This window comes from Lagenorhynchus albirostris, chromosome 7, assembly GCF_949774975.1.
Source record: "Lagenorhynchus albirostris chromosome 7, mLagAlb1.1, whole genome shotgun sequence".
NCBI classification, from domain to species: Eukaryota; Metazoa; Chordata; class Mammalia; order Artiodactyla; family Delphinidae; genus Lagenorhynchus; species Lagenorhynchus albirostris.
Genome location: NC_083101.1, coordinates 4,094,244 through 4,122,226, shown reverse-complemented (window position 1 = coordinate 4,122,226; position 27,983 = coordinate 4,094,244). Strand labels below are relative to the sequence as shown.

The 27,983-nt window shown below is 51.5% G+C and overlaps 1 protein-coding gene across 4 annotated transcripts in view; it reads right to left on the bottom strand.

The window, feature by feature from the left end:
- The window catches only part of AK8 (adenylate kinase 8), a 128,551-nt gene that overhangs the window by 48,331 nt on the left and 52,237 nt on the right, over positions 1–27,983 (bottom strand). For all 4 annotated transcript variants that reach the window (XM_060153983.1, XM_060153984.1, XM_060153985.1 and 1 more), the window contains 2 exons: positions 26,235–26,324; positions 5,161–5,302 (listed from right to left, as the gene is read on the bottom strand). In XM_060153983.1, the coding sequence (XP_060009966.1) occupies positions 5,161–5,302; positions 26,235–26,324 (232 nt within the window). The remainder of the gene's footprint in view (positions 1–5,160; positions 5,303–26,234; positions 26,325–27,983) is intronic.

The window sequence follows — 27,983 nt, the reverse complement described above, 5'->3', positions numbered from 1 at the left end:
CAGTCAAACAAATAATCATAGTTTAGTCATTACGCAGAGTTAAGGACATTTAGCTCCTCCTCAGGGGCTATGGATAATATTCTGAGCCGTAGCCTGTGAACTGTCTCCTAGATACTGAACCCCCACCAGGTGGAAGAAGCTAACTACATGATGACCAGGCTGTAGCCATGACATAAGCTGCCGCAATTCTGAGAACTGGCCTCAAGGAAATGGGAACAAACCGACCCTGGAACTGAAGACTAACTGTACCTAAAACAGTCAAGATGACGCTGGTCAGACCACCGCAGGACCAGTTTCAAGGTGAGTGTCAGAGCTGACTGTGCTGTTGCTACATGTAGCGCCCTCCCTCCGTCTATAAAAGCTCTTGTCCCCTGACTGTCAGTAGGGGGAAGTCAGCCTTTGGACAGGAGTCCCCCGCCTCCCCCCTTGGGTTGCCAGCATTGGAAATAAAGCAAACTTTCCTTTCCACCAAACGTGCCTCTTTACTGGCTTTTGAGCAGTAAACAGCACCCGGAACAGTCCACTTGGAAACTGAGTGGCTAAAATAAGGACGATTAGTTAAACTTGCTTAAGGAGAGACTAAGCCCCAGATGCCCTCCTCACTCCACCCAGCTGAGTGAATCAATCCTCCTCCGCTTCGGTAGAAATGGGAGGTTTATTCTCTAGAGAGGATATAATACAGGCTCCTTGGACTTGAAGAATGCTGAGCACAGTTGAGTCTGTACCAAAATTAGGGGAATTAGGTTAAAAAAAACATATGCATATGGCGTGCAGTGTGTAAGACCTCTGCCCACCTTCTCCCAGTCTCCACTGTCCTGCTTCTCCCTCGGACCCCAGACCTTTACCCTCCAGCAGGAGATTGGGTGAGGCCTCTGTGAGGAATCTGACATTTCCAGAGGAAAAGACTTAAAGATGTTGAGTTGGTGGGAGGATTCTGCACAAAAGGCCCAAATCGTTCATCCTACACTGAAGACACATTCTATGAGCTCCATCTATGCCCTCAGAGCTCCCAAATAGTTTTTTAGTTTCCCGTTCTTACATGTGAGCAAACAACCAAGGGTAACGCAACATCTTTCTACTGAGAAACAATGAGACCGAGACAAACAAAAACTCAGTAGGAACAGACTATGCAGGAGGGAAAAAATCTCTCCTCATTACCCTCCTGCAAAAACAAGCTTGCCATTAACATCTTCAAGAGATAAAAAAAAAAAAAATCCATGAAATAAGATCAAGAAGCTATAAAATATTCAGATGACAAAAAAAGATCTCTTGAATGTTATAAAAGTAAAAACTGCAGAAGTTAGAAATTCAGTAAAAGGGTTGAAAGAGAAAGTTGAGGAAACCTCCTAGAAAGTAGAACAAAACAAAACAAAGGCAAACCACACACATACACAAACACAAAAACAACAAAAGATATAGGATACAAGAGAGAATTTTTTTTTTTTTTTTAATTTACAAGGCCAGTCCAGGAGCTCTAACACCCAAACAGCGGGTTTCAGGGAGAACAGAAAAAAAAAAAAAAAAAAGAGAAAAATCAACAAAATAATTCAAGAGGATTTCCCAGAACTGAAGGACATGGGTTTTCACATTAATTTTTGGCCCGATGGAGTAAATAAGACCCAGACAAAAGAAATAAATGAAATTTCAGTGTGAACTTCTTCAGTCTGGAGCACACGTGATGAGGGTGTAACAGCCTACTGTCGTCAAACCATCTTTTTAACTTGAGAAGCAACTGGAAGGTATGCTACACTAAAACAAGAGAGCATGTGAGAAAGAGGAAGATGTGTGATTCAGGAAACAGGGACTCCAACGCAGAAGACAGGCCAAGGGAAGCCCTCTAATCACAGTGCAGAAAAGTCCTGGAACAGCCCTGCAGTAAGCCTAAAGAAAAAGCAGTCCAAACAAGAAAGGAATGGGAGTAAATAAGAAAAACCTGGAACTCACAGTGTACGTAATATGATGGACTTTCTGGACTATTGTTCTGAGGGACTATTATAAGCTGTAGGAATAAGTAGCAAATAGATACAAAGAAAACTAGGCAAGCGAAGAAACAAGGTGATTATTAACATCAGGAAAAACAAAACGAGAAGAGAAAGGGAAAACAGACAAAAAGGACATAAAAGACCTCCTTCCAGCTGAGTTAGCTTTCTGAAAGCAGGTTTTCCGGAAATTACACTCACAACTTTGTGCTTATATCTGATTGTCCAGAACTTAGTCCTGTGGTTCTACAGAGCTGTAAAGGAGGCTGGAAAATGGGGTCTTTCATTTCAGCCACCAACGCGCTCTACTGAAAACTGATGTTTCGTTACTGAGGAGGAAAGGGAAAATTCATGTTGGAGGAGACAAGTGATGGTCCTGTCACAGACAGTCGCTTTCATCAAGATGGCACTGCACAATGAACACACAGCTGACAAAAGCCTTTATGAACTAAATAACATGGCACCAAAACATATAAAGCAAAAACTACAGGAAACACAAAATCAAATCATTAATAAGCTACCTCTCCCCCAAAGGGTCAGCTCCAAGGAACAGTTAGTGTTTTAAAAACTATTCCAGATATGGAGGAAGAATGAAAACCTATGAAATGATCACATCCTTGATACTATAAGCCTGACAAAGAACCAAAAAAAAAAAAAAAAGAAAAATTCAGACCCATATTACATATGCATATTAATGCAAAAAATCTAAATAAAATGTAGCCAATACCTTCCAACGGTATATTAGTTTCCCATTGCTACTATAACAAATTACCACAAATTTAGTTGATTTAAAAAGTTCAAACTTATTATACTACTGTTCTGTAGGTCAGAAGTCTGGTACAGGCCTAACTGCACTAAAGATCAAGGTCGCCCAGGATGACCTCCCCACTTTAAAGCCAACTGATCAGTTACCTTAATTACACCTGCAAAGTTCCTTTTGCCATGTAATATAACATTCACTGGCATGACATGGCAGGGAGGGGGACTGCTCACTTTTGATGGGGAATCAAAACTGTACCTGCCACAAGCAATATATTGAAAGAATAACACACCAAGACCAGGTGGCAGTCATTCTAGGAATGAAAGGCTGACTTATTATTAGAAAACCTGCTAACATAATTCATTATATTCATACATCAAAAAGGGGGAGAAAACCCACATTTGTCTTAGAAGATGCTAAAAAGGCCTTCGAATAATATTCAGCATCAACTCCAGATATTTTAAATTCTAAGAGCTATACTTCTTTAACTTGATAAAAACTGTATATACCTCAAATGACAGTAGTGCCTTAGTGGTAGAATGCAGGACAGTCCTTCAGGTCAGGGGAAAAAAAAAAAACCTGTCCATCATGACTCAGTTCTGGAAGTACCGCCCAATGTAATTAGACCAAAGAGTAAAATGATAAATATAAATATTGGAAAGGAAGAGGCAAAAGGATAAATATTTGTAGATGTGACATGATCACCACCCGGAAAAGCCCAAGGGAATCAACTGAAAAACTATCAGAAGCAGTAAGAAAGTTCTAGTAAGGAAGCTGGAGTATAAAGCAAATAAGAAAAATCAATATCTTTCTTATACTCCTGAGAAATCCAGTTAGAAAATAAAATGGGTGAAAACACCCTCTTATCACAACACCAACAAGAAGAACAACAGGTAATATAATACCTAGAAATGCACTTAAAATGAAAAGCATGGGCCCCATAAAGTGTTGGTCATTTCACGAAGGGGCAAAGAGAGGACAGGGCCATAGACTGCAACAGACCAAGTGAGAAACCTAATGCAATTCTAGTTAAAATGTCAATGGCAGGGACTTCCCTGGTGGTCCAGTGGGTAAGACTTCTCGCTCCCCATGCAGGGGATCCGGGTTCGATCCCTGCTCGGGGAGCTAGATCCCGTGTGCATGCCGCAACTACGAGTTTACATGCTGAAACGAAGATCCCACGTGCCGCAACTAAGACCCGGCGCAGCTAAAATAAATAAATAAATAAAATATTTTTTAAAAGTCAATGGCAGTTCAGGATCAAATTATCATAGTACTCATTTGGAATAACAAACGTATAAAGTAGACAATAAAGAAGAGTAATGAAAGGGCTTTGTCCTGCACTGACTTGAAATACATGATAAAACTAAAGTAGTTAAACAGTGTGGTACCACTGCAGAAATAGACTTGTGGGAAACAATAGAAAGTTTAGAAGTACAACCGAGCGTACTGAGAGACTGTATTTACGAGCAGATGGTGTTCAGACCATATATAAATACCCATCCCCTGCAGCCACCAGCCCAGGACCCAATCACCATCTGCAGCAATCGGCCCCCAACAGCCAGGACTTGATCAGTCACTAACAGCTGCCCTAATTTTGCCACCATTTCCAATTTAGACCCAAATGAGAGAAAGCTGAATATGTTCCCCTAACCAAGCACATAGGACACCCTGCTTCCAGCTGGCCGCCCCCAGCTTCCCCAGGCCCACAGCCTCGCTCAGGGAAGCCCTGAAGCCTTACCTTTCCCAGTAGAAGGCTCTCCCTCCCCTCTGCCTGCCTTTGAGATCCGGCCAGCTCCCTTGCTATATATAGCAAGCTCTGACTAAACAGCCTTTGCTTTTTTCATTTAGGAGGTCTTTGTTTATTTCCACAATATCTACTGTGGCGGGGTGATTTAGGAGGTCTTTGTTTATTTCCACAATATCTACCGTGGTGGGGTGCCCTCAAGTTCAAGTGAGTGGGAGAAGGACAGAGTATTCAACAATATTCAACATTTGAGGGGGAAAAAAAAAGAGATTTGTACTGCATACCCACATCAAAATAAATATCAAAGAACCAAATGTAAAAAAGGAAGTTGTGAAAACAGTAGAAGGAAACACGGATCGCTCGGCACCACAATCCCATGAGGAAGGCCAGACTGGTTGATGCGTATTGTCATTCACAGGTGAGACGCTCAGGTCCAGCAAGGCGAGCGGCAGAGCCAGCATCTGAACCCAAGCTTGACTCCCAGCTCCCAGCGTAAAAGGGACGAGTGGGTGGGAATGGGAATGACTAAGAGACACTCCCCTTCCAGAACGTGGTAAGGCTCCGGCAAGCTGCCAGCAGTCAGCCGGATCTGGACAGACAGTGCCTGGGGGTGGGGACCTTCCCGGGAGGCGGCGTGGCCAGGGCCGAGGCCCCGCCGGAAGCGGACTACTCACCTGTTGGGCTTGTAGCCCATGCTGTCCATCAGGCACGCCTGGTCCCTGTCTCGCGGGAAGTCATGCAGCACCCACCCTCTCTCAACGCAGCCCTGCTGGTCCAGGCGCTGCTTCAGCACCTTCATGATGACGTAGCTGGGGACTGCAGAGAGAGGAAGACAGCTGGTCACTCTGCCGCCCTGGCCACCTCTCCTGACCCAACAGGAAGGTGAGGGAGCCTCCGCGGCCATGGCCCACGGCCTTCCTAACTTTATTTGACCCTGATTTGAACAGGTGAAGAGGCCGTTTTAGGTGGACAGGGCTGTGGGCGCCCGTTTCCCAGGACCCTCCGAGGTCCTAGCAATGGGAAGAACATGGCCACCCAAGAAGGGAAAAAAGCACTGGGTGACCTTGACCTTGATCTTGAGTTTTCCCTGACTTTGACAGGATATATGCCCATCGGCCACCAGGGTAGCTCCCAGCCCTCCAGTGATATGTGGGCATCCCTCCCCGATCCCCCTGCAAACGCAGGGATCCAGTTTTTGCAGCAAAAAGACTTTTCACAGAAGCATACCAATCCCCAGTGGAAGGTCTGGTTTTCCTCCAGTGGGATGGCAGTGGTGCCCCCGAGGCTCTCTGCTAATTCACGATACACAAGCGACCCCCTTCTTTTCCCCTTGCCCCAGTTCTCACCTCCTTGATGTTCAGAATCAAAACTCTCTCAAGAATCACAGCTTTAGTTATAACCAGAGACTGAAATCGAGTCTCACGGAGAAGGAGATGTTGAGAAGCCCCTTGTTTACATTACTGAAATTGACATTTTCCTGAAATTTATACCTCTCTTCTCAGATTCATTAAAAGGCCTATGTTGCTAGTGTACTGCGTTCTAGCAATTTGCACTGCATTTCCTGCACTTTGCATTCATGTTTCCAGAGATACTTGGTAAATATTACCATTGTTTGCTATGAATGTGGCCCCCCCCCCCCAACGAGCTGGTTTCCTGGAGCTGCAGTGACAGGGCGGCTCAGCAGCCTTTCTGGAGATGCCCCGTTCCCTCCGTGAGTCAGCCAAGTGGCCCTAACGCACACGCCAAAGGCCCCCAGCTGACAGCCAGGTGAACGTGGCGGTGAGAGATTCAGAAAAATTACTGCTTTCCTCCATGGCTGTTACATGCCTGGTTACTGCCCTGTGGCCAAGAACCATAAACCTCATCTAAGTCATTTGCATTTCCCTGATTTTGTTCTTTCTTCCATCTTTCGGCCTTTCTTCCCCAGTCCCTAGGAAAGAGCAGGAAAGGGATTTTGCTCTAATGAGAAGATCTGGCTGAGACAGATCAGTGAGAAGTTGATACAGCTAATCCCATCCCTTCCCTGCTCAAACCTGCCATGGCTCCCCAATGCTCTGGGGATAAGAGCAGTACCCTTCCCCGTGGTCAACAGGGCCCTGCAGGACCCAAGTCCTGCCTCCCCTCCCTGTGAATCTCCCCCAGCTCTTCGCCTCCCCTTGAATGTGCCGGTCCCTCCATCCAGAGCATCCTTCCCTCATGCCTTGCCCGTGGCCAGGCCCCAGAGGAGTGTCCACTCCCTGGACGGCCCGTCGCTGTTAGCACCTGTGCTTCTTCACCTTCACTTGCCACCCCTGTTATTAACTCTCTGGCTAATTCTTTGTGTAACGCTGCCTCTCACGAGGACAAAGGACCATGCCCACCTCGCTCTTCCATGATAACACAGTGCCCGGCAGATAGGAGGCATGGAGGAAAGAGACAGGAGCCTGCCCTTTTCAAAGCTGCAATGCAACTAAACAAAGATGTTAAAACCAACTCGACCAGGCTTTGGGGAGCTCAGAAGAAGAGAGGAAGGGAAGGAGCTGGGCTGGAGGTACACACGAATGCGGGGGCTGGTCTCAGCCCTGCCCTTAGGTGCCAACCGACCTCCACTCGGTCAGGCAGGCTCTCCCAGTCTCAGTTTCCTCAACCGCCAAAGAGGATGCTGGGACCTCTCACCACAGGATCAACACGACGCACAGCTCCAGGCATGTGGGAGATGGCACTCAGATGGGGGCTGGTACTTTCCAGTTTGGGAGATGTATGTCAGGAAACAATGTTTCATGAATATGCTCATGTTTTCCCCAAGGTCAAGGTCACGGTGTGCTGAGTTGGCGCCTGGGATAAAGGATGGTTGACTTCAAACAAGCCTGGGCAGTTAAAGATGGAGAGACTTAGGGCTTCCCTGGTGGCGCAGTGGTTGAGAGTCCGCCTGCCGATGCAGGGGACACGGGTTCGTGCCCCGGTCCGGGAAGATCCCACATGCCGCGGAGCGGCTGGGCCCGTGAGCCATGGCTGCTGAGCCTGTGCTCCGCAGCGGGAGAGGCCACAACAGCGAGAGGCCCGCGTACCGCAAAAAAAAAAAAAAAAAAAAAGATGGAGAGACTTAGGGACCTCTGTCCTGAGTCCTCTGTTCGTATTCCGGGGGTAGTAAACCTACTGATCCCCCTGCCTCCACTCCCCAGGGGCTGTTTACATTCAGGGCAGCGGTGGGGAGGACAGAGGGGCAGCTGTCACAGCTTCGGCTCGTCCACCCCGTGCCCCCTTCCCCGCGCACGCAGGGTGCACCGGCTCCCACCGGCGGCCCCTGTGAGGAGTCGGGGTGCAGAGAGCCAGCACTAAGGCTACTGTGTGAATAAATAAGGGGTCTTTTCTCTGATCCAGAAACCTCATGTTTTCTGTCAAGAGAAATACAGATTAAAGACAATTGTGTGTTAAGAATCTACCATAGAGCTTTCCAATCCAGGTCTACCCCTAGATATGTACAGACATTCTCAGTGAAATAGTAAGTAACACAAAAGCAAGCCTGTCCCAGGGATCCGTCCGCTGGAGCGTTACGAGCATCTGTGCTGTGTCCAGGGACAAGGGCTTGACGCGGCCACACACACAGCACACAAGAAGCCAAGGGCCCTGCCCTCCTGAGGCTGACGTTCTAGCCAGCGAGACAGACAATACATGGATAAATGCCCATTTCAGAGAGTCATAAACACTATGAAGAAAGCAAACCAAACGATGGGATGCTGCTGGTTTGACCGGATCCAGGGTGGTCTCTGAGGTCACAACCGGCCGAGATCTGGACGGCGAGTCCAGCCTCGTGAGATCTGGGGAGGATGTTCGGGGTGGCACTGGCAAAGGCCCTGAGGCTGGAATGACCTTGGCGCGTGGAAGGGATGGAGGAAGGGCCAGAGTGGCTGGAGCAGGGTGATCTCTGGGGAGTGGGGGGGGGGGCCCTGCCAGGTCTTCAGGAAGGAAGGGGATCTGGCCACCCCCAGGCCATCTTGGGAATGCCCATGCGCTGGCCCTTGGTGCATATCTATTGAATGAACACGTGGGGGTTGACCTCAGGATCCTGAGCTAGGACGTCCCGGAACGTGCGCTTTGCCACGTTCGCACAAGGACTGCTTATTTTGTGGAATCAGCCAGTGGAGTCCCCAGCTGGGGTCCCCAGGTCCCATGGATGTGGCTAGTGAAGAACACCTTACCTCCTAGAAAGTCTGCAAAGAGCTTGGGCTGAGGACCCCTGAGTGCAAACCAGCTGTGAACAGCTCCAGCTTTCTAAATTTCTAAAAGGAAACCAAAAAAAAATTTTTAAAAAAAGGAATTCCCTGGTTGTCCAGTGGTTGGGACACGGTGCTTTCACTGCGGTGGCCCAGGTTCAATCCCTGGTTGGGGAACTAAGAGCTTGCAAGCCGTGTGGCGCAGCCAAAAATAAAAAAAATAATCATAAATAAAAGGAAAGAAACCATCTTTTGCTGACCCCACAAGCACAGTGCCCTCAAGTCCTTGGGCACCCTGAGCAGCTGAGGGGCGCCACAAGCCTCCAGCGACACCCCGTTAAAGAGAGGCCAGCTGTGGCAGAAAGAGCTCTCTGCACCCCTATCCCAGTCCCAGTCTCTGCGTCAGCAGACGGGGAAGATGGGTGGCCTGAGCTCTAAGTTGGGGGCTGCAGGAAGATATGTAAATACTGCTGCTTCTATGAGAGTTCCTTAGAATAAAACCCAGAAAAACTCAGCTCTTAGCTCCCCTGGGTTCCTTTCTTCGAGCAAGTGTGAGCAGAGAGCCCAGTGGTCCGGCCGTGGGACCTCCCTGACCCTCAGAGTCCTCCTCTGGGACACCTGCCTCACTGGCTCTTATGGGGCCTGGAGACAACTTGTGGGAGCTGCCAGATGAGAGCTCTTCTTAAGGGGTGGGTCCTCGCTGCGCGCGGGCTTTCTCTAGTTGCGGCGAGCGGGGGCTCCTCTTCGTTGCGGTGCGCGGGCTTCTCATTGCGGTGGCGTCTCTTGTTGCCGAGCACGGGCTCTAGGCGCGTGGCTTCAGTAGTTGCCGCACGCAGGCTCAGTAGCTGTGGTGCACCGGCTTAGGTGCTCTGCAGCATGTGGGATCTTCCCTGACGAGGGCTCGAACCCGTGTCCCCTGCATTAGCAGGCGGATTCTTAACCACTGCGCCACCAGGGAAGTCCCTGTGTGCATATAGTTTTAATTCCTCCTAAAAGTTTACCCAGATTCCCATCAGATGGCTACAATGAAGCTACTGGCAAGAAAATGGGACCTTTAAATTACAAACATGAAGTCCAACATCTGAGCTTGAATCTGGCTTTAGGAAAAACGGGCTTGCCCTTGGGAGAGGAGGTCATTGGGTAATTACTTTGCTGACCAGTGATACCTCAAGCCCATTAAGGCCTCAGTTGTTTGGTGGTGAGAATGGCATTGGGCCAATAATTTGTTTTCTTCAATAGTCAGGGCTTCCCTGGTGGCGCAGTGGTTGAGGGTCCGCCTGCCGATGCAGGGGACACGGGTTTGTGCCCTGGTCTGGGAAGATCCCACATGCCGCGGAGCGGCTGGGCCCGTGAGCCATGGCCGCTGAGCCTGCGCATCCGGAGCCTGTGCTCCGCAACGGGAGAGGCCACAACAGTGAGAGGCCCGCGTACCGCAAAAAAAAAAAAAAAAAAAAAAAAAAAGTCAGTGCTGTTTGGAAACCAAGCTGCACTCCAGGAGGGATGTCTGAGCCACTGAGTTTCTAGGGGCAACAGTGGGCTGCTCGTGCAGCTCGGAGCCTTGGCGATTCAGAGAGGGAAAGACCTGGTAGTTCATCCCTTTGACCACACCCCTCATTTCAAAGTTGAGAAACCAAGTCCCAAAAAGATTGTGCCTGCCTCGAGTGACCCACCCAAGCCAGTTTCTCAGCCTGGAAGAAATCTGACTTAAGGTCAAGAAATCTGACCAGATAAAAACACAAAGAGACTTTTTGGTTTGGGGTGGGTCTTTTTCCCTATTAAGTTGGCAAAGATTTCTAGAGGGAACTTCCCAACTGGCATCAAAAGTTAAAATGTACATGCCTTTTAGCCCAGCAATCACGTTCCTAAGAATTTACACCTAAGATACAACAGCACATACGACCAAAGATGTGCACATAAAGATGTCCATTTCAGTGCTGTTTATAATAGTGACAATCGGAAACGATTTTAAATGTCCGTCAGTAGAGGACAGCTTAAATAAAGGATGCACATCTATGCAATGTGATATTAGGTAAGCTTTAAAAACTCATATTTATGTTGACTCGGAAAGAGGCCTAGAACAGAATATCAAATGGGAAAAAAGCAAGTAAACGGCTTGTATAATACGGTCTAATTTAAATGTATATTGACATACATATACACACATGCACATATCTACACACGCACGGGGGAGAGAGGAGGGCCCCACTGATGCCCCATGAGTGACAGACGGTCCCTTGGGGGCTCAGGGTCCTGGAGTTGAGAGAGACAATAACACGTCAACGCATCCTGGCTGGAAAGCCCTAAGGACATGGGAGGCGTGGCAGTGCTGAGTGCTTTGGAGGAGTGCAAGGTCACATTTCCGGAGGACTGGGGAAGAAGATGGATACTCACACGGACTCCAGCTTCGAGCCAAAACCAAAACAAGCCCCTCTCTTCAGGCTCTCAGATTAGCCCTTCTCCTAAGAGGGCCCTACCACAATTGCGAATCCATCATTACTGGTGCAGTATTTGTTTAATGCCTGCATTCCCACCCTCACCCCCCTCTGGAGAAAGCAGGGACCCCGTCAAGGTGGCTCGTTGCTACACCCGCACATTTGGCATTGTGTCCCGCACATGGCGTAATAAACACACTTAGAATGAATGAATGAATGAATGCATAGTACCAATTCCCCCAAACCTGGACTGTTCTCCCCAGCTCTGAGTCAAGTCCTGTGGCAACAGGAAACAGCCCTTCCCCCAGGGTTCCCTTCATCCATGCCACAGCCCACCCATGAATTAAATATGCAGTCAACAGAAGACGTGTTGACGTCTGGGATTTGTTTCAAAATACTCCTGATGGAGAGGGGGGATCTTCCTGGCGGATTCCACATGCACCGGGGGTGACCATGAGCTCACATGGGCTCCTCATACTGGTTATGGGTCCCTTCATGTTCCTTATTCTATTCTCTCTGCTTTTTGCATACATTTAAAGGCCTCCATTAACAAAGTGGGTTTTTTGTTTAAAGGAAACAATTGAAAGGCCTAAAGGAGGTTGAAATGACCACTGTGAGAGACCACTGCAAAACGACAAAGGATGAAATCTCCCTGGAGGTCTGTCCTTGCACCCCAGAAGCGGCTCCGCTTTGGGGGGACCTGAGGGCTGGACGGAGCCCTAGCCCTTCTGTCACTCCACTCTGGGCCCTGGAAGCACTGCCCAGGAGCCTGGCATCTGCACGGATCTGCCTTCCTGGGCAATCCCGGGGAAGCTTCTCAGACCCGCACACCAGGCCATTACCCTCTCTGTGTCTCAATCAAGGTTGAACGTTGGTAACTGGGGCTCCTGGGGCCTGGGAGACAGAGGCTGCGAGGCCACGGAGGTTCGCTGGTCCCCTCCCCCTCCAGCACGGACAGCTCTGGGCAACACCAAGGGTCCCCTCGCAGGGACGGGCTGTGCTCCCCCATTGGAGGCTGGGAGACACTGCTGGCGGCGAAAACAAATGACAGACCCCTCTGGATACCGCCTCGGGGGCCCTCCCGGACACAGACACGGCGTGCGGGCCCGGGGTGAAGGGTAAGGCGGGAAGACCCTGCCTTAAGTGCATTTCCCGGCCGAACCCCTGCAACTCCTGTATCAGGGTTTCCGCTCTGTGCCTTCGTTTGGCTGCTGCCTTTTTTCCCCCTGTAGGCCATCCGCTCACTTTTCCAACCCCACATGGTCTGACCAGCCGGTTCAGCAAAAATGCAGCCTTTTCAGAGCAGATCTCGGCCGCCGTGTTCTGCTGGAAGTTGAAAGTCCCCTTGATAACGCTGTCCATCGCCCTTCATCCCCCTCTCGGAGAGAGAGATTTTCAGTGTAGTCGCAAGTCTTTCTCCACTGAGTCAGGTGCCTCAGGCTTGATTTCTGGGCTTGACAGTTAACATCTTACCCTGCGTATAAGCTACTGCCAAGGGCTACCTCTCCGGAATGTCCTGTCAACCCTAAATTTAGCAAAGTGCAAGATATGAATATCCCATTATTTCATAAAGGCCACATCACATGGTTTCGGGTGTTTTTTTTTTTTTTTTTTCTGAAAATCTTCCATAAAAGATGGCAGTCCTCACGTTGACCTCGAGGTTATTAAAATCTCAATCCACGTATTCCCTGCCGGCTGGCTGTGCTCGAGGGGTGGACGGGGAGCCTCGGTCACAGGCGAGAGGTTCCCAGGTCCCCCACCAACCCCACCCGGGACACCCGGCCCACCCTTGGTCTTGAAGGGGAGGCGTTCCTGTTCAAAGGCCTGGGCCCCAGGTCAAAGCCCCCGCCTGCATATCAATCCTACGGCTCAGACGGAAGAAAGTACCCCCCTGAGTCAGGCCACCATGAGGTGACTGGACAGGACTCTTCTTCCCAGGCTGCAGGTGTAACATCCTCAGTCAAGTCCAGCTCAGAATGCCAGTGGCATTCGTTAGCGAGGGCCCCGAGAGAACAGCTAAGCCAGCTCATGATTTGTCCTGTGGAAACCAGAGCCGAAGGCAGAAGGGACTCTCTCGGAGCCCTTCCCCCGACCCCTTCCTGCCGCCTGTGGTCCAAGCCTCTGCATCCCTGACCCGGGGCTCGGCTGCTGGGGGAGGGGCCCGAGGGGCACCGAGGTTGCTGGCGCTGGCCCTGAACGGCTAGGACGGAAAGTGGAGAAAAGGAAAGAGCTCCCTCAGCCGGTGCTTCAAGGTAAAAAGACCCAAGGTTGATTGACGCACCCAGGACAAGCCATTTAACCCTCCCACCACCCCCAGGCAGATCAGAAAACGCTGAGGACCTCACCACACACCCTACACACTCCCGACACACACACTCAGAAACCCACCGGCACACTACACACACCCAGGCACTCACCTATAATACCCCTACACACCCCTACAGGACACGCACGTTACACACCTGCTACACGCGTACCTGCACCCTACACACGCTATCCCCCCTTGTGCAACACACACGCTCTACACCCCACACCCTTGTACACACAATACAGTGCACGTGCTTACCCCCTCCCCTACACACACACACACGTGGACACACACACGTGGACGCACACACACGCACACACACACATACACACACACGCACACACATACACACACACACACACACGCAGCCTGTAACTGCCCCTGCAACGTCTTTCCCTCTTCAAGGCCCCATTTGAAAGCAAGTAAAGGGGACACTTGGCATCTGTCGGGGGTTGTGGGAGACTCAGCATTTCCCCCCCCTTCCCAACATCCCGGCGCAGCCCCGGACCCCGCCCCCTCCTGATCAGGCCCAGTGGGAGAGTCTTGGAAAGGAACCCAGCTGCGGAGGAGAAAGAGGGGTTGCTTTCGTTTCTGTTTTTCATTTCCATCTCATGCATACTGATGCTCCAAAGAAATGGGGCTCCCATTCCCCCCACACATCTGTCTCTTCCCCACATTGCTGGGGGCTTGACCCAGGATCTGGGTTGGGCTCTTCCGGGCCCCGACTTACTATCACTGTAATTCAGTGAAAGCTAAACTCCACCATTTCTGGGAGACCGTTACCCTTCGGATGACACTGATTCCTGGCAGCTGAGGCCTGCGAGCCCTCCTCTCTGCTGTAACCAGGAATCAGGAGTGTCTTAGAAGGACCTGCAGCGCCACAGTGCCAGGACCTCGGGCCAGGCTTTCCATTAGCGACGCTCTTTGTTTATTATTTACTGCCACCTGCTGGTCAACCATGGATCCTGCGCCCCAAGTGAGCACTTAAAATGATAAACAGAACATTTCTAAAACTCGTACAGCAGATGACAAGGAGAAACCAGCTTGTTCGAATTGGTTGTACTCCACAATTCTCTGGGGGGAGCAAGCCCCTGGGAGAGCTTGCCTCCTTCGAAAACTCAAGTCACTTCCCCCGGCCAAGTGCCTGCCTTGGCCAGCCAGTGTTTCCCAGGCACAAGATGGAACGGATGTCTTTTAAGACTTCTTCAGGTTCCAAAAGTCTGTATCCTAATATCTCTATTACTTAACAACAACATTTAAATCTGCTTGGCAGACAATGGTGCCAGGAAATAACGATTTTTAAAAAATAATTTAAAAGTTTTTGGGACTTCCCTGGTGGTCCAGTGGTTAAGACCCCACACTCCCAATGCAGGGGGCCTAGGTTTGATCCCTGGTCGGGGAACTAGATCCCAAATGCTGCAGCTAAGACCCGGTGCGGCCAAATAAATAAATAAACAGATTTTTTTTTTTTTCTTTCTTTTGGCGGTACGCGGGCCTCTCACTGTTGTGGCCTCTCCCGTTGCGGAGCACAGGTTCCGGACGCGCAGGCTCAGCGGCCATGGCTCACGGGCCCAGCCGCTCCGTGGCATGTGGGATCTTCCCGGACCGGGGCACGAACCCGTGTCCCCTGCGTCGGCAGGTGGACTCCCAACCACTGCGCCACCAGGGAAGCCCAACAGATTTTTAAAAAATAAATAAATAAAATAAAAGTTTTATTTCCTGCCACAATTAGCAAATGGGTTTCAACAGGAAGTTTTCTTCTTAGAGTTGACAACAATTTTTTAATATTGGCTTTTTTTCCCAAGTCCAAAAGAGTACATTAGGCCTGGGACTCTGACCAACCAGGAGGCTGGTCTGTACTCCTCATCCCTCGGTGAGCGGCTGCCCGCTTTCTATCACTCCCCTCTCTGCCACGTCTACCGGGGCCAAAAGCAAAGTTAAGATTGAGGTGCCAACACTGCTGACCCATTCACAGCTGAGAGGCGGCTCTCCAGCAGTGGGCCCTTGGGCTTCTCTTGCTAATGAGGTTTTAGATGAGAAAAAAAAAGACCATTTAAAAACATTCTTCTGGGGTGGGGTGGTGGTGGTGGGATGAACTGGGAGATTGGAATTGACATATATACACTAATATGTATAAAATAGAGAACTAATAAGAACCTGCTGTATAAAAGATAAACTAAAATTCAAAAACAAAACCATTCTTCTGTAAATAAATGGGGCTTCACTTAGAAAATTAATAAGACTTTTAATAAAAATGCTCACTTAGACACACTGTGGATAACGATTTGGTAATTAGTTAATCTTAAAACGCAGCTTTACATCTTTCAGTGGAAAGTGAGAAGAGGCCAGCAGTCCAGGTGCGGACCAGACTGTTGTGAAGTGCAGAGTATTAACATTAACGGTACACTGCGGATCAAAGGGTTTAAGGGGCACGGTTTTCCTTCCATTTTAATGAAGTCGGGGCTCAGAACCAGTTACTTCCGCCCACATCTCAAGGGCAGCGAGAATGCCGTTGCCCACATGACCTGTGAGGAGAAAATCAGCGACTACTGGGAAACCAGGAAACAACCATAAGCCCCGTATTCTGGGGTCAAAAAGAGGCGACGGCATAGTTACTTAACAAGCATGGGTGCCATGTTCTGAGCATGAATTTTCTCTGATACAAGTATTGATTCACGTAATCTTCATAACAACCCCATTTTACGGATTAGGAAACTGAGGCACAGAGAGAGGAAGTAACTTGCCCAAGGCCACACACTAATAGGTTGTGGAGCCCAGAATTAAACCCAGGCCATCGGGCTCTGAGGCCACCGGCTCCACCTCTGCTCTCTGCCTGCCTTTCAGGGGAAGAAACGGCATGAATTCTGCCCTCCATTCTGCATTTCGTTTGCAGCGTGCCCTTGGGTGAGTGACTTTACCTCCCAGCTGGGGTTTCTTCCTCTTTAAAAGAGAACTGGACTCTCAGTTCTCTGAGCTCCCTGAAAGCCCCTACGTGGCACGTCTGAAGTCAGGCCACCCCCAGCTCTGAGGACCCATGAGGCCATCTGGGTTCAGCCTCACCGAGTCATGGGATGCAGCCAACCCTGAACCAAACCAGAACGTTCAATGCAAGCTTTCCCTAGGGTGGCAGATTAGAGGTGGCCACTCCTACCGCTGAGAGGGGACTCTAGCCCCCCCCCACCCCCGCCTTGAATCTGGGCTAGTCTTATTGACTAGCTTGATGGAAGTTCATTCTGGGACTTCTGAGGCTGGCTCAGCAGAAGACATAGCTTACCCCATCCACCACCCCATCCACCACCCCATCCACCACTGCCGCCCCGGGCCTCCTTGGGATGCTTGTTCTGGGGGAAGCTAGGACCACATAAGGGGGGCTGATCAACCCAAGGCCGCCATGCTGGGAGGAAGCCCAAGCTAGCCGTGTGGAGAGGCTGTACAGAGAGAGGTCTCACCAGCCCCATATGGTCCAAGCATCTCACTCCAGGCCCCAGCAGATGCAATAGGGAGATGGGGATGAAGAATCCTGCCCCAGCAGATGCAATAGGGAGAAGAACCAAGGAACCAGGTTGACACCAGAACCGAGAACAACATGTAGGGCCCCAGAGGAGCCAGCCCAGTTGCCTCTAGCTGTTCAAGCCATGCCAAGTAAGGCCCAAGGCAGTGCGGGGTGGAGCCGTCCCTGCCACACCCTGCCTGAAATCCTAGTGCACGAAATGAGGAGCATAATGAAACAGATGTCCTTTTATGCTGTCACATTGCAGGGTGGCTGCAACAGATAACTGAGCCCCAGATGTGGAGCAGACTGGGCTTCTGCCAGTTCCTGGTGACCATATAGGGACCAGGCACCCAAAGCTGACATTAGTCACAGGAAGAGAATACGATACCCAGAAAATCCACATATGAAACATCCGTCTACCGAACAATCTGCTGCTACTACCGTGAGTTCTCCTACAATTACGACAATGAAAATACCGCAACTATTAATAATCATACTAGTAAGTACCCAGTAAGTGGCCTATCGTGTGCCATGCACGGTGCTAAACATTTTACAGACACGTTTTCATTTAGATACCTAACACACCATGACTTTGATACTGTGAAAAAGCTCCCCCTTGCAGATGAGGAAACCGTAGTTCTGAGCGGTCGGGTGACTTGCCCAAGGTCACGCAGCCGGGCAGTGGCAGGAACTGAGCCGGAATCAAGTGGTGATTGCACAGCCCAAACCTGCAGCCGCTCCCCTGACTGTCGAGGAGTGACCGTCGCTGGCCACCTGTCTAGAAACCCGTCAGGCTGCCTGCTGCCTTCTATCGCCTGTTCTCCCTCTGTTCCTTTGAGACAAACGGGGTCTCACCTACACAGAAATGCAGGCAGCAGAGGGGAGCTTCTGGGCCCCCGACACCACAGGGCGTGCCTGCCTGCTCTTGCCGCCCCACACTGCCCCAGGGCATGTGCTGGGCGCTCAGCTGTGAAATCGTTCGTTCACCCACGAACAGTAGCTGAACTCCTGGTATGAGCCACGCTGGCCATGGGGACTGGGGGGCAGACAGAGCAGAGCAGAAGCAGAAGCATGCAGCGGGAGGTGCTGGGAGGGGTCCCAGACGAGGTCTTTCTTACCTCCCGGTAACCTAACCGTGACCCAGTGGAGAGGGGGTGGTGAGATCAGAGTTCTAGCAGCCAAGGTCACAGCTCGGGTAAATGGAGGTCTGTGGTGAGAGGTGACGAAGAGGGAGGTGTCTCTCCCCGCCCCCTCCCCTGGGTCCCAGAGCAGGCCCCAGGGAGGAGGGGTGGGAGGGAAGGGCACAGGCACTTCCCTATACGCTCTGTACTCTCCCTCACCTCCCGCTTCCTGCGTTGCTCTGCCCCAACCCCCCCTCCCTTCGTTCTACCCCGAGCCCACTTCTCGCTCAGGGCAAAGCTGGAGGGCATGGGCCCCCGCACTCCCCTCCCCGGCCGATCACAGCTGTGCCACGTTCCCCATGGGGAAGCTGCAGCGCTGCCTTCTAGCTGACAAACTCCGGCAGGTCTCCAGGGACGGGACGTGGCGACCGTCCGATGTGTAGGGGTCGCAGAAGGTCACGGAGGGCAGCCTCCCCTCCACACCTCAGGCCTCACTCACAGCCCAAGGAGAAAGCCGGTGTCAGCTCCCCCTCCGGGGCATTCTGAGAGGGGAAGGGGCTTCGAGCTGCACCTGCCTGGAGGGGGTCGTGAGGGGCTGGCCAGACGGTTGCGCAGGGAGACCTCCTAGCTGGAGGAGAAGGCTGGGCCTTGGGGCCTGGCCTGTCGAAGACGATTTCACAGCTGAGTGGCTCGGAAACCACCAGGGCTGCCCGTGGAGGGGAAATGCTTCCAGAAGCTTTGGTCGGAGTGAGAAGGACACCCTGCACCTCTGGGCTCCCCTTCTGTTTTGTGATCTGCACGCCTGACACACGGCAAGCCCCCGATGAACATTCAGCCCAACAAAAACAGCTGAGCTGCCCCTCTTTGGTGACACGGCAACCGTAGACAGGCCCCACTCTTGGGGGGAGAGAGACGTTTCACTGACCAGATGCACGAGTGAACTGAGAGCCCCTCGCTGCCTCAGTTTCCCCGCTGCTCTGGCCACTGAACAAACAGCTTTGCAACCTTTTGGCCACAGACTTTGGGCTGATGCCCCAGCAAAGCATCATTTTAATAATGATGCTTTTGCAAATCAAAGTCTAGTTTTTACAGACTAAGAGCTGGTCCCCCTAGGGGCGCAAACCTGTTGATAAAGCTTTCTACGGCTGTCCTCATTACGGGCCTCTGGCCCTCACGACGCACCCCGACTTTGAGACCCACTGCTTCTCCTGGGCCGTCTCAGCAGGAAGACTCCTACCTAGTTTCCAGAAGGAAACCTTTGTAGTAGTCCCAGCGGAAAAGTCAAAAGTTTGACTGGAAAAAAGGAGCTACTTCAAAAGCATTGTCAGACCGCGAGGTGCGGGTGCCTTCATCATGCATAAATTACAGGGGTGTCCATTCACCAACCGACAGGCGGCCCGACGGCGGGGCTCTGGGTGGGGGCGCCAAGGGGGCGTGTGGGGACACATGCGCGGGAGGTGCAGTGCGTAAAATACACGCTGGATAGAAGAGTAAATTAATGTGTTTATTACTCACTGCTTGGAGTGTGTGCGCGCGCGCGCGCGCGCGCGTGTGCGGAAAAATGAAAGAAAAATGTAGAGTTTTTTCAATAATAAAAAGGGAGTTGCCCTGCGGGGCCCCTAAAGCTTGTGAAAAATTAAACTCGATGGATTCAAACTGTCCTATTTCCACTTCAAAAGAGAAGAGGCACTGAGCTCTTCCCAAGTTATCTTCAAACGCCCAGCACCCTAGAAAGTTTCTTTAAAAAAATAAAGGCTCCTGTTCCCCCAAGCACTGTACCGGTTACTGTACCCACTGTCTCTCCCTCTTCTAATTATACCCCTGTGAGTCTATTAATCAACTGGTAAATTATTTAGAGAGTCATGCGCTGTCTTCAGCTGGTACAAACACACCACATGCAAAGACTTGCTGGAAACGGGCTGGGGTCCCTCGGGGTCTCCCCTCTGCAGTAAGACAGCTTGCAGCTCACCAAGGCCGCACTGTCAAAAAAACAAGAAATAGCGTTCCGCTTACCTCCTCGGATGGGAAGATTTACTTTGTCTTTCAACTCAGCAACTCTTTGCAAGGTTTTAACAAAGGAGAAAAGCGGATGTATTGTCGAATCTTTGGTGTGCATTTAGTGATGAGAATATTAATTCCCCCTAAAAAAAAAAAAAGGCAGCACTTCGGCTGAGCTCTGATCCATGCCTCCTGGGATGTGGACTCGTGGAAGGCTCTCGAAAACGCTCATAATCATGCCAATTTGGGGCTGGTTTAGCTTGTCTGTGCTCCGATGGCTGCGTTGGCTGTGGTGAGGTCTCATTACCAGAAAGGGTGCAAATTAGAGTCTGGAATCTCCCTCAAATCTCCCACCTCTTCTCAGGTTCTATTAGGCCATGAGGGACCTTCTCCAGATAGAAATATTTCAGAGACACGGGGTATACGGGAGGGGGCACAGGTAACACTTGGTAATGATCTGTCTTCCGCGTTACCTTTTCTACACACCAGGACTTGCGCTTTCAGGGGAAAGTTATTACGCCAATTAAATAGCTGTTTTCTCAGCTGAAAGTCAGTATATGTGTGGCATGCGCACCAAGGAGTTTGGGCCTTTTTTAATTGAATCACTCTAGCTGTCGGAGTGCTGGCAGGGGCTGGTTACAGAGGTAAAGTGACTTAGGAGCTCCCTGTAACTTGGCCAGTGAGCCAGGTTGGCAGGTGCTGGGGTGCACAGTTCTCCCTTCCAAGGCTCCTGGAGAGACAGGAGATGGGAAAAGCTAGGGTCTAACCTGAAAACCCCACCCCGGGGACACGCCCTCGCCAGCGGTCCCCCAACCTGACAATCCCAGCACGTTCGGAGCGCAGTGGGGATGGATCTAGACGAGCATCTCACACACTTAGAGCAAAGACTTAAACCAACGAGGACAAAATATGCCTTTGGCTGTTTTAATATCTCCCCTGGGTCACCGGGCTCCGGAGAGAGCGCAAGCGATGTTCGAGAATGAAAACAATGCCCAGAGCCCGGGTAGAAGGCAGCCCTGCTGAACCAAAGAGACGGTGGTGCACCACTAATTAGACCCAGCAATCTGGAAAGAGGTTACACCTACTGCCAACAGCCACGGGACCGTAAATTATGGCCGAAATTCCCAGGAGAAGGACTAAAAATAAAGCAACGCAGGCTTCTTTCTGATGGGGTGAGTTGAGGCCCATGAGAAGGGCTGGTTTTCGTACTAAGTGAAACTTGGGAAATGAGACATTCCGATGGGCAAAGACAGGGGCCCCCTTCCTCGGGAAGCTCCGCGTGCTGAGGGTTAAGGAATGTCACCTTCCAGAAGGCCCTTTGGTAGGAATGAAGCCCAGAGAAGGCTCAGGGCACATCATTTGCAGGTGGTGGCCGCTGTGACTCACCGGTGATTGAAGCACAGAACTGAGCTCTAGCTGCCCCTTTGCCCGATTTGGGGGAGAAAACAAGAACAACTGCACACGTGGCCCTAGTGCGCACTGGCCGTAGCGCTCACCAGCACCGACCGCGGGACTTTAAATGATACGAGCAGCTGAGAAGTTATTCTTCCAAAGGCCCAGAAGAGTTTTTACATGTTCTGCACCCACGTAAAAGCGACGGGAGCTCCCGGGCCGTCAAGCCTGCATGACACGCGGCCTGGCCCTGCGGGTCATGGGCGGGCCCCGCTCCGTGGCTGCCGGGGAGGTGGCCACGCTGGGAGCGCCGCACGGAGCGCAGCTCAAGTCGGAACGAGTTTAGGAGGTCAGACCTACGTATCTCAAAATCCGGAGCTCGGAATAAGCATCTCCCCACAGCATCCAGAGAGGCCGCCAAAAGCCCAGGATCAAGAGACTTAGGACGAGCTAAGCCGGGGCCCTGGAGTCCTTTGCCCAGTACATGTGGAAAGATGGGAAAGCAACAGTTATTAATTTTGCTGCTGATTTGAAAGGAGGAGGTGTTGGCAGCACCTGTGAGGACAAGAAAGAACGTAACTGAGCCTGCAGAGGTCACGGCTGGGACATCACATCATGAGGCCCCGCAGGGGGGAAAGAAGAGGAAGTGGCTCCCTGGGGGGAAGATGGCATCTGGATCTCTTCTCGGAGCTGCTGGTGGCGGCAGGGACCTTGAGGGTGGCCGGGATGCACTGTGATAACCATGCTGCCCGCCGCTGGGGCTTGCAGCTCCGAGGCACGTGGAGAGAGAGGGCAGGGATCCCGGAGAGAGATGGGCAGCGCGTGAGGCCGAGTCAGCCAGTGGTCAGGAGCTCGGGGCAGAGTCCCCAGTGGAGGAAGTCCAGCCCCCGGAAAGGCACTGTCTGCCTTCAGCGGGGTGGGGGGGATGAGGGGGGCGGTTTCTACACTAGGTTGGCTGCAGGGCAGGATGTTCCGGCAGTGACATCCGCCAGCTCCGAGGTGCTGGGGCTCTGCCCCCGGGGGGTGAGGCCGCTATGTCCTTATAAGAATCTCTGCCCCTTTAGATGAGCTCCCTGAACCTTGTAGGATTTCTGGAACCTTCTGGATTTCACGTGCAAACCACTGGCAGGGGCTTCCCAGGAATGCTGCAGAGATGTCCGACACACGCCCAGGGCTCTGAGAAGGGAAATCTGCATCGCCTCGATGGTCCCACAAGGCGGAGAGGCAGCCGTGTCTCCTCCTCCCATAAAATCCTGTCAACGGGCTGAAAGCGTTCGGGGCCATGCCTCGCTGCTCATGAGGATTCGGGAGGAACCTTCTGATCCAGGGCGGTGCTGGGAGGATGTGCTGCCTCCACCCCGCCTCACTCTTGCCTGGAAAGGAGAACCACTCATCCGACGGGCCTTGTCCCTCCAGCTGGCAGGCCCTCGCCCCTGGTGTAGAGGGATTCCCTTCCCACTTAAGCCCCTACTCGGGGCTCTTCCTGGGGAGCCTGGGCTGTTCTCCCCATCCTCACTGTCGGGGTGTGGCCGTTTATTGTAAGGTGTCACCCTTGCATCCCAACTGGCTTGTCCCCAGGCCTGGACTTGGGGGGCGGGGGTCATGTTAGGAAGCCCAGCTGTGCCCTCAGATACCGGCCACATTCTCCATCCGATGCTCCCAGCAGACCCTGGGTCTGTCTCCTACTGGGCTCAGAACTCAGGTGTGATGTGGTTGATTCCCACCCCCAGATCTGCACCTGCACCTGAGACCCCAATGCCAGATGCCAGCGATGCTGGCTTCCAGAAGCTGTCAGCCGCTGTCATGAGAGGTGGCCACGCAGAGCTTCCGGGTTCAGTCTGACCTCGTTTTCAGAGCCGACTTCAGTGGAGAATCATTTAAATTTTGGTCCTGTTTCCACTGGTGGTGATGCGGGCGGCCAGACCCGGGTGGTTCCCGAGCTCGTCCTACCAGCCGAGCACTTTGGTTCTCCCGGCAGCGTTTCCACAGCCCACTAATGAGCCCCTGTTAGTGGTGATGAATGTAAATGCATTCTTTGTTATCCCTGTGAGATCGGGATTAGTGAAATGACAGAATTTATTGCTTCTGTTAGGAAGATATGATATTGGTGGTTGTTGTGTCTTTCATTCTGTAGGAAGTGCAAAAGTATAGAGCTACATTGTCTAAGTAAAGAGAAGGTCGCAGAGGGAAAAATTTAGCGCAAAGCCTTGAAGATCGAAGCTACCAGGGTCTCGCTCACTTTATAGGAAATTGGGAATTTTGCACCGTCTCCTAGGTATACACCAAAAAAAAGAGAAAAAAACAAAACAAACCCCCTAAACATCTCTGCCTCTTGCCCACCAGTGAAAAGGCTCCTTGGGTTTATTTTCAGGGGTCAGAGAGAGAGAGAGACTGGAAGATGCTGTACTACTGACTTTGAAGACGGAGAAAGGGGCCTCTAGAAGCTGGAAAAAGCAAAGGAAACAGATTCTCCCCAAGGGATTCCTCAGGAAGGAGTGCAGTCCTGCCAACACGTGATTTTAGGACTCCTGACCTCCAGGACTGTAAGATAATAAATCTGTGTTGTTTTAAACCACTAAGTTTGTTTCAGCCACGATAGAAAACAAATAACCTGGCGATACCCAGAGATGGCAAAGCCGTGGAGGACTCGAGCGTTCCGTGCACGGCTGGGAGGGGGATGCCTTACTTCGGTGTCACGAGTCATACCCGCTCATGAGTCCCAGGCATCAGTTCATCCTAAGATACTTAGGGGTGTCTGCAAACCTGTGCCGGTACAAGAGGATGCTTCATAGTATTGCTGAAGGAGTGCAGATTTGGAAACCACCTGAATATTCACTTTCCGTAACTTTTTATGTTGAAAAAAAATTCAAAAGTACGGGAAAGTTGCCAGAAGAGTCAAGGAATTTCTGCATCCCCTTGTCAGAGATTTACCCACTGTCAACAGTGCCTCATCTGCTTGGTCATCGTCTCTCTTTCTGAACCACAAAATGCTTTCTCGTGGAGAATTAAACAGATTACCCTCCAGTCTGTGCAATGGAATACTACGCAGCAACGTTTACAATGACATAAATCTATTAACTTGTTATCCTGTTCACTCATTTATGCAACAAATGTTCTTTGGGGTGCTCATCACCTCCCCACCCCCCTGCCCCAGTAAAGGGGAAGCTGGCCTCGCTGGAGGGCAAGTGTGCTTGAGGGGGCGCCAGGCCCCCGTGCCTGCTTGCTGCTCCCACCCCTGGGCGCACACACCCCAGCCTGTTCTCACGGCAACCCTGCAACCCGGGGTTTCTGTCTCCATCTCGCCACTGGGAGGCCTGGGCTACGTGGCCGGGGTGGAGGGCAGCGGGATCTGAACCGGACAGGGAAGCACCAGAGCTGGCACTGGTTTTCACTGGCGCCCAGGGCTCCTGTTCACACATCATCCTATTCACCACCCTGGTGACTCAGGAGTGAACAGACTCGCCTGCCGAGATCATCATGTCTCACCACGCAGATCACTGTGCCTGAGGGATCCCATGCTGCCTCACCTGAACTTCACCCTGGAGACCAGAACACCTCAAGGAAGGCCTTGGGAGGGCCAGGGCGGGACATCCTTCCTGGGGGGCTCTTTGGGCTGAGGTCAGGAGCAAGCGGCCTGTCCCACGCCTCCCAATCACAGCTTACTCCATCCGGAAAACGGTAGGAGAAGGGGAGGGCATCCTCACAACACGCGCACTGCCCATCACGACGGCCCCTCCTCTCTGGGTCGGTTTTCTTCACAGCAAGCACCTGTCCACATCAGACTTGATAACGAGCCTGTGCTGATTGCACAGAGGAGCTACAGCCCTTTACATAAGAGTGCAAGAGGTGGGTGTGGGAAACGCACTGCCCGGGGATGAGCCCAGACGTGAACTGGCTCTGAGGTCCTCAGTACCTCGGTCCCTTCTCTGTGGCTCCTTTGTGGACTCAGGAGACTGGAGAGAGTGGTCTCAGTGGTGCCCTTCCTGGGGGTCAGATCTGGGGGATGCTTTCAGAGCATAGGTCACAGAGGGGTCTGGAAAGATGATCTGGTCCAGCCTCCCCTGAGGACCAATGGCTGGTCAGTCCTCCCTATCTGCAAAGCTCTCTGAACCTTCTAGCTTCTGACTGCTGATTAAATTGGAATCTTGCCCGATGGTATTTTTCTGTACACCAATTAATGAGGTGGGCGGCACTATGGCCTCTCCCGGCTCCCAGGTTTTTTTGTTTGTTTTATAAATTTATTTTATTTATTTATTTTTGGCTACGTTGGGTCTTCGTTGCTGCATGCGGACTTTCTCTAGTGGCGGCAGCTGGGGGCTACTCTTCGTTGTGGAGCACGGGCTCTAGGCACGCGGGCTCAGTAGTTGTGGCTCGTGGGCTCTAGAGCGCAGGCTCAGTAGTTGTGGCGCACAGGCTTAGTCGCTCCGTGGTATGTGGGATCTTCCCGGACCAGGGCTCGAACCCGTGTCCCCTTAGTTGGCAGGTGGATTCTTAACCACTGCGCCACCAGGGAAGTCCCCCCTGCTCCCAGTTTTAAGCGTTATCAGTTATGGAAAGCAAGCATTCTTGAGAAACAGGAACATTCCACACCACCAGTAAAATGCATCATGTCCACAGACCCCCCCCCTCACTTGGAAGCCAAAGGGACCAACCAGGGAACAAAACCAGAGCCTTTGCCTGCCGGAAAGCCCAATTTCCATTCCCTGGTTCTTTTCCCCAGTTTGGGCCCCCGCGTGCCCAGCAAGCCTCACACAGAGGAATCTCTCTTCAGAGCCTAGAAGGTCGTGGCAGTCACGGCAAGTGTGGCCTACCTGCGGTCTCCTTTTCGAAAAAGGGCTGGATCATCTCGCCGTACTTGGACTTGTCTGTCATGGCCTCTTTGAGCAGTTGCCCACAGCAGACTAGAGGAGAGAGGAACAGAAAGACGCCTGTTAAATTTTAAATAGAAGGAAGAATGAGAAAAAAAAGAACCCCTCCCAGTGCCGCCTGCTGCGGGGGAAAAAAAAGGGTCACTGAAAAAAAATATAAAAGTGTTTTTCTGAGTGTGGGTGTGTGTCCAAGTGAAAGTAAGTATCAAAAAGGAATAAAAAAGAAGCCAAGGAGGAAGATGCGGAATGAAAAAGAATGCATTTGGCAAAGAACATATTAAAAATGGACGGTGTGGAGAAGACATAACAAGGAATGTCACCACCAGAGAAGGCCCCGCAGGGCCTCGGCGACACCCAGGATTGCTGGCCCCAGCCCTGGAGGGTGTTGAGAGTGAACGTTCTGGCGGAGAACCGCGTGGACCTGCGTGACATCCATGTTCACGCTGTTATCACGCAGGGGAGGGTGGGGACGCTTCTTGTTTCCATAGCCCCCTGGGACGACGGCTCCACAGACATCATCAGCTTCTATCACAAAGGGACACACAGGTGCCTTCCTGTCACAAGCACCACTGTGTCTCTAGACCCCAGCCGGGGCCAACACACAGGGTGTGTCAGTTAACTAGTGTGCAAGGAATTAACACAGCTGCCCTCTCCTTGGCTATGAAAACCGTAACAGCCAAAGCCAGAAGGGCCCAGCCATGTTTTCACGAGTTGGTAATTGCACAGGCTTACTTTTCTTAACTTTAAAGCTAAGGACTTTACTTCCTGCCTTAAAGAAACCAAAACCAATCCTAAAATTAACTGCATCAAGTGAATGTTTAAGACAATGACCACCACCAAAGACGTATTCTTCCGTAATGACATGTTAATTCACTGTGTGATGGCGGTGATCGTATCCAGAGTGGCTGGCAGCTTCGCTCACTAAGGGAAATGTAAGGACTAATAAAGGCTGTCAGCTACTGAGACCTCTAGTTACGCCAAGCACTATGCTGGGCTTGCTTTGTATTGTCCAGTCCTCACAACAAACTGTTGCTTTGTAGATAAGGAAACTGAGAACTGAAGACACTGTACATACTGTTCTAGGTCACGGAGCCAGTAAGTGGCGGAGCTGGGATTCACACCCAGGTGCGTGTGACATCAAACCTAGGCTTAGCTTCCAGTTCAGGACAGGAGGGAGGTGCAGGTATCATATTCACCTTCTGTCATCAAAAGCCATAAAACTTAACAAAATATAAGAGGCAACTCTTTTCAGGCACTGGACAAGACAGGCACGGGCTGTGATCCTTGAGAGACGGGATACACACAGAGTGAGACCCTCACTCGCCCTGGATTTCGACCTATGGGCACTTTCCAAACCATGGCTCTGGAGGAGCGGAACCCAAACACAGCAGCAGGAAACAAGGATTGGAGTTTGGGGCCCTGAGGCAGCTGGACCATGTGGGACAGAATAATGGAGGGGGGACTGGGGCAGGAGGGGTTCCGGAACCTGCATGAGGGCTTACTTGAGTCACTAGTCAATGCAAAGCTGCACGTGTGCAGGGGAGACGCCACAGGGCCTGGGAGACAAAAGCTATGGGGAAGCTGGGAACTGAGTGGCATCTGCCAGCCAGAGTGAGAGATCTCGCTCAACACCCCAGACATGCAGCTGAGACTCCAGGAAGGCCACGCTTCAGGTGTAGGGATACACGAGCC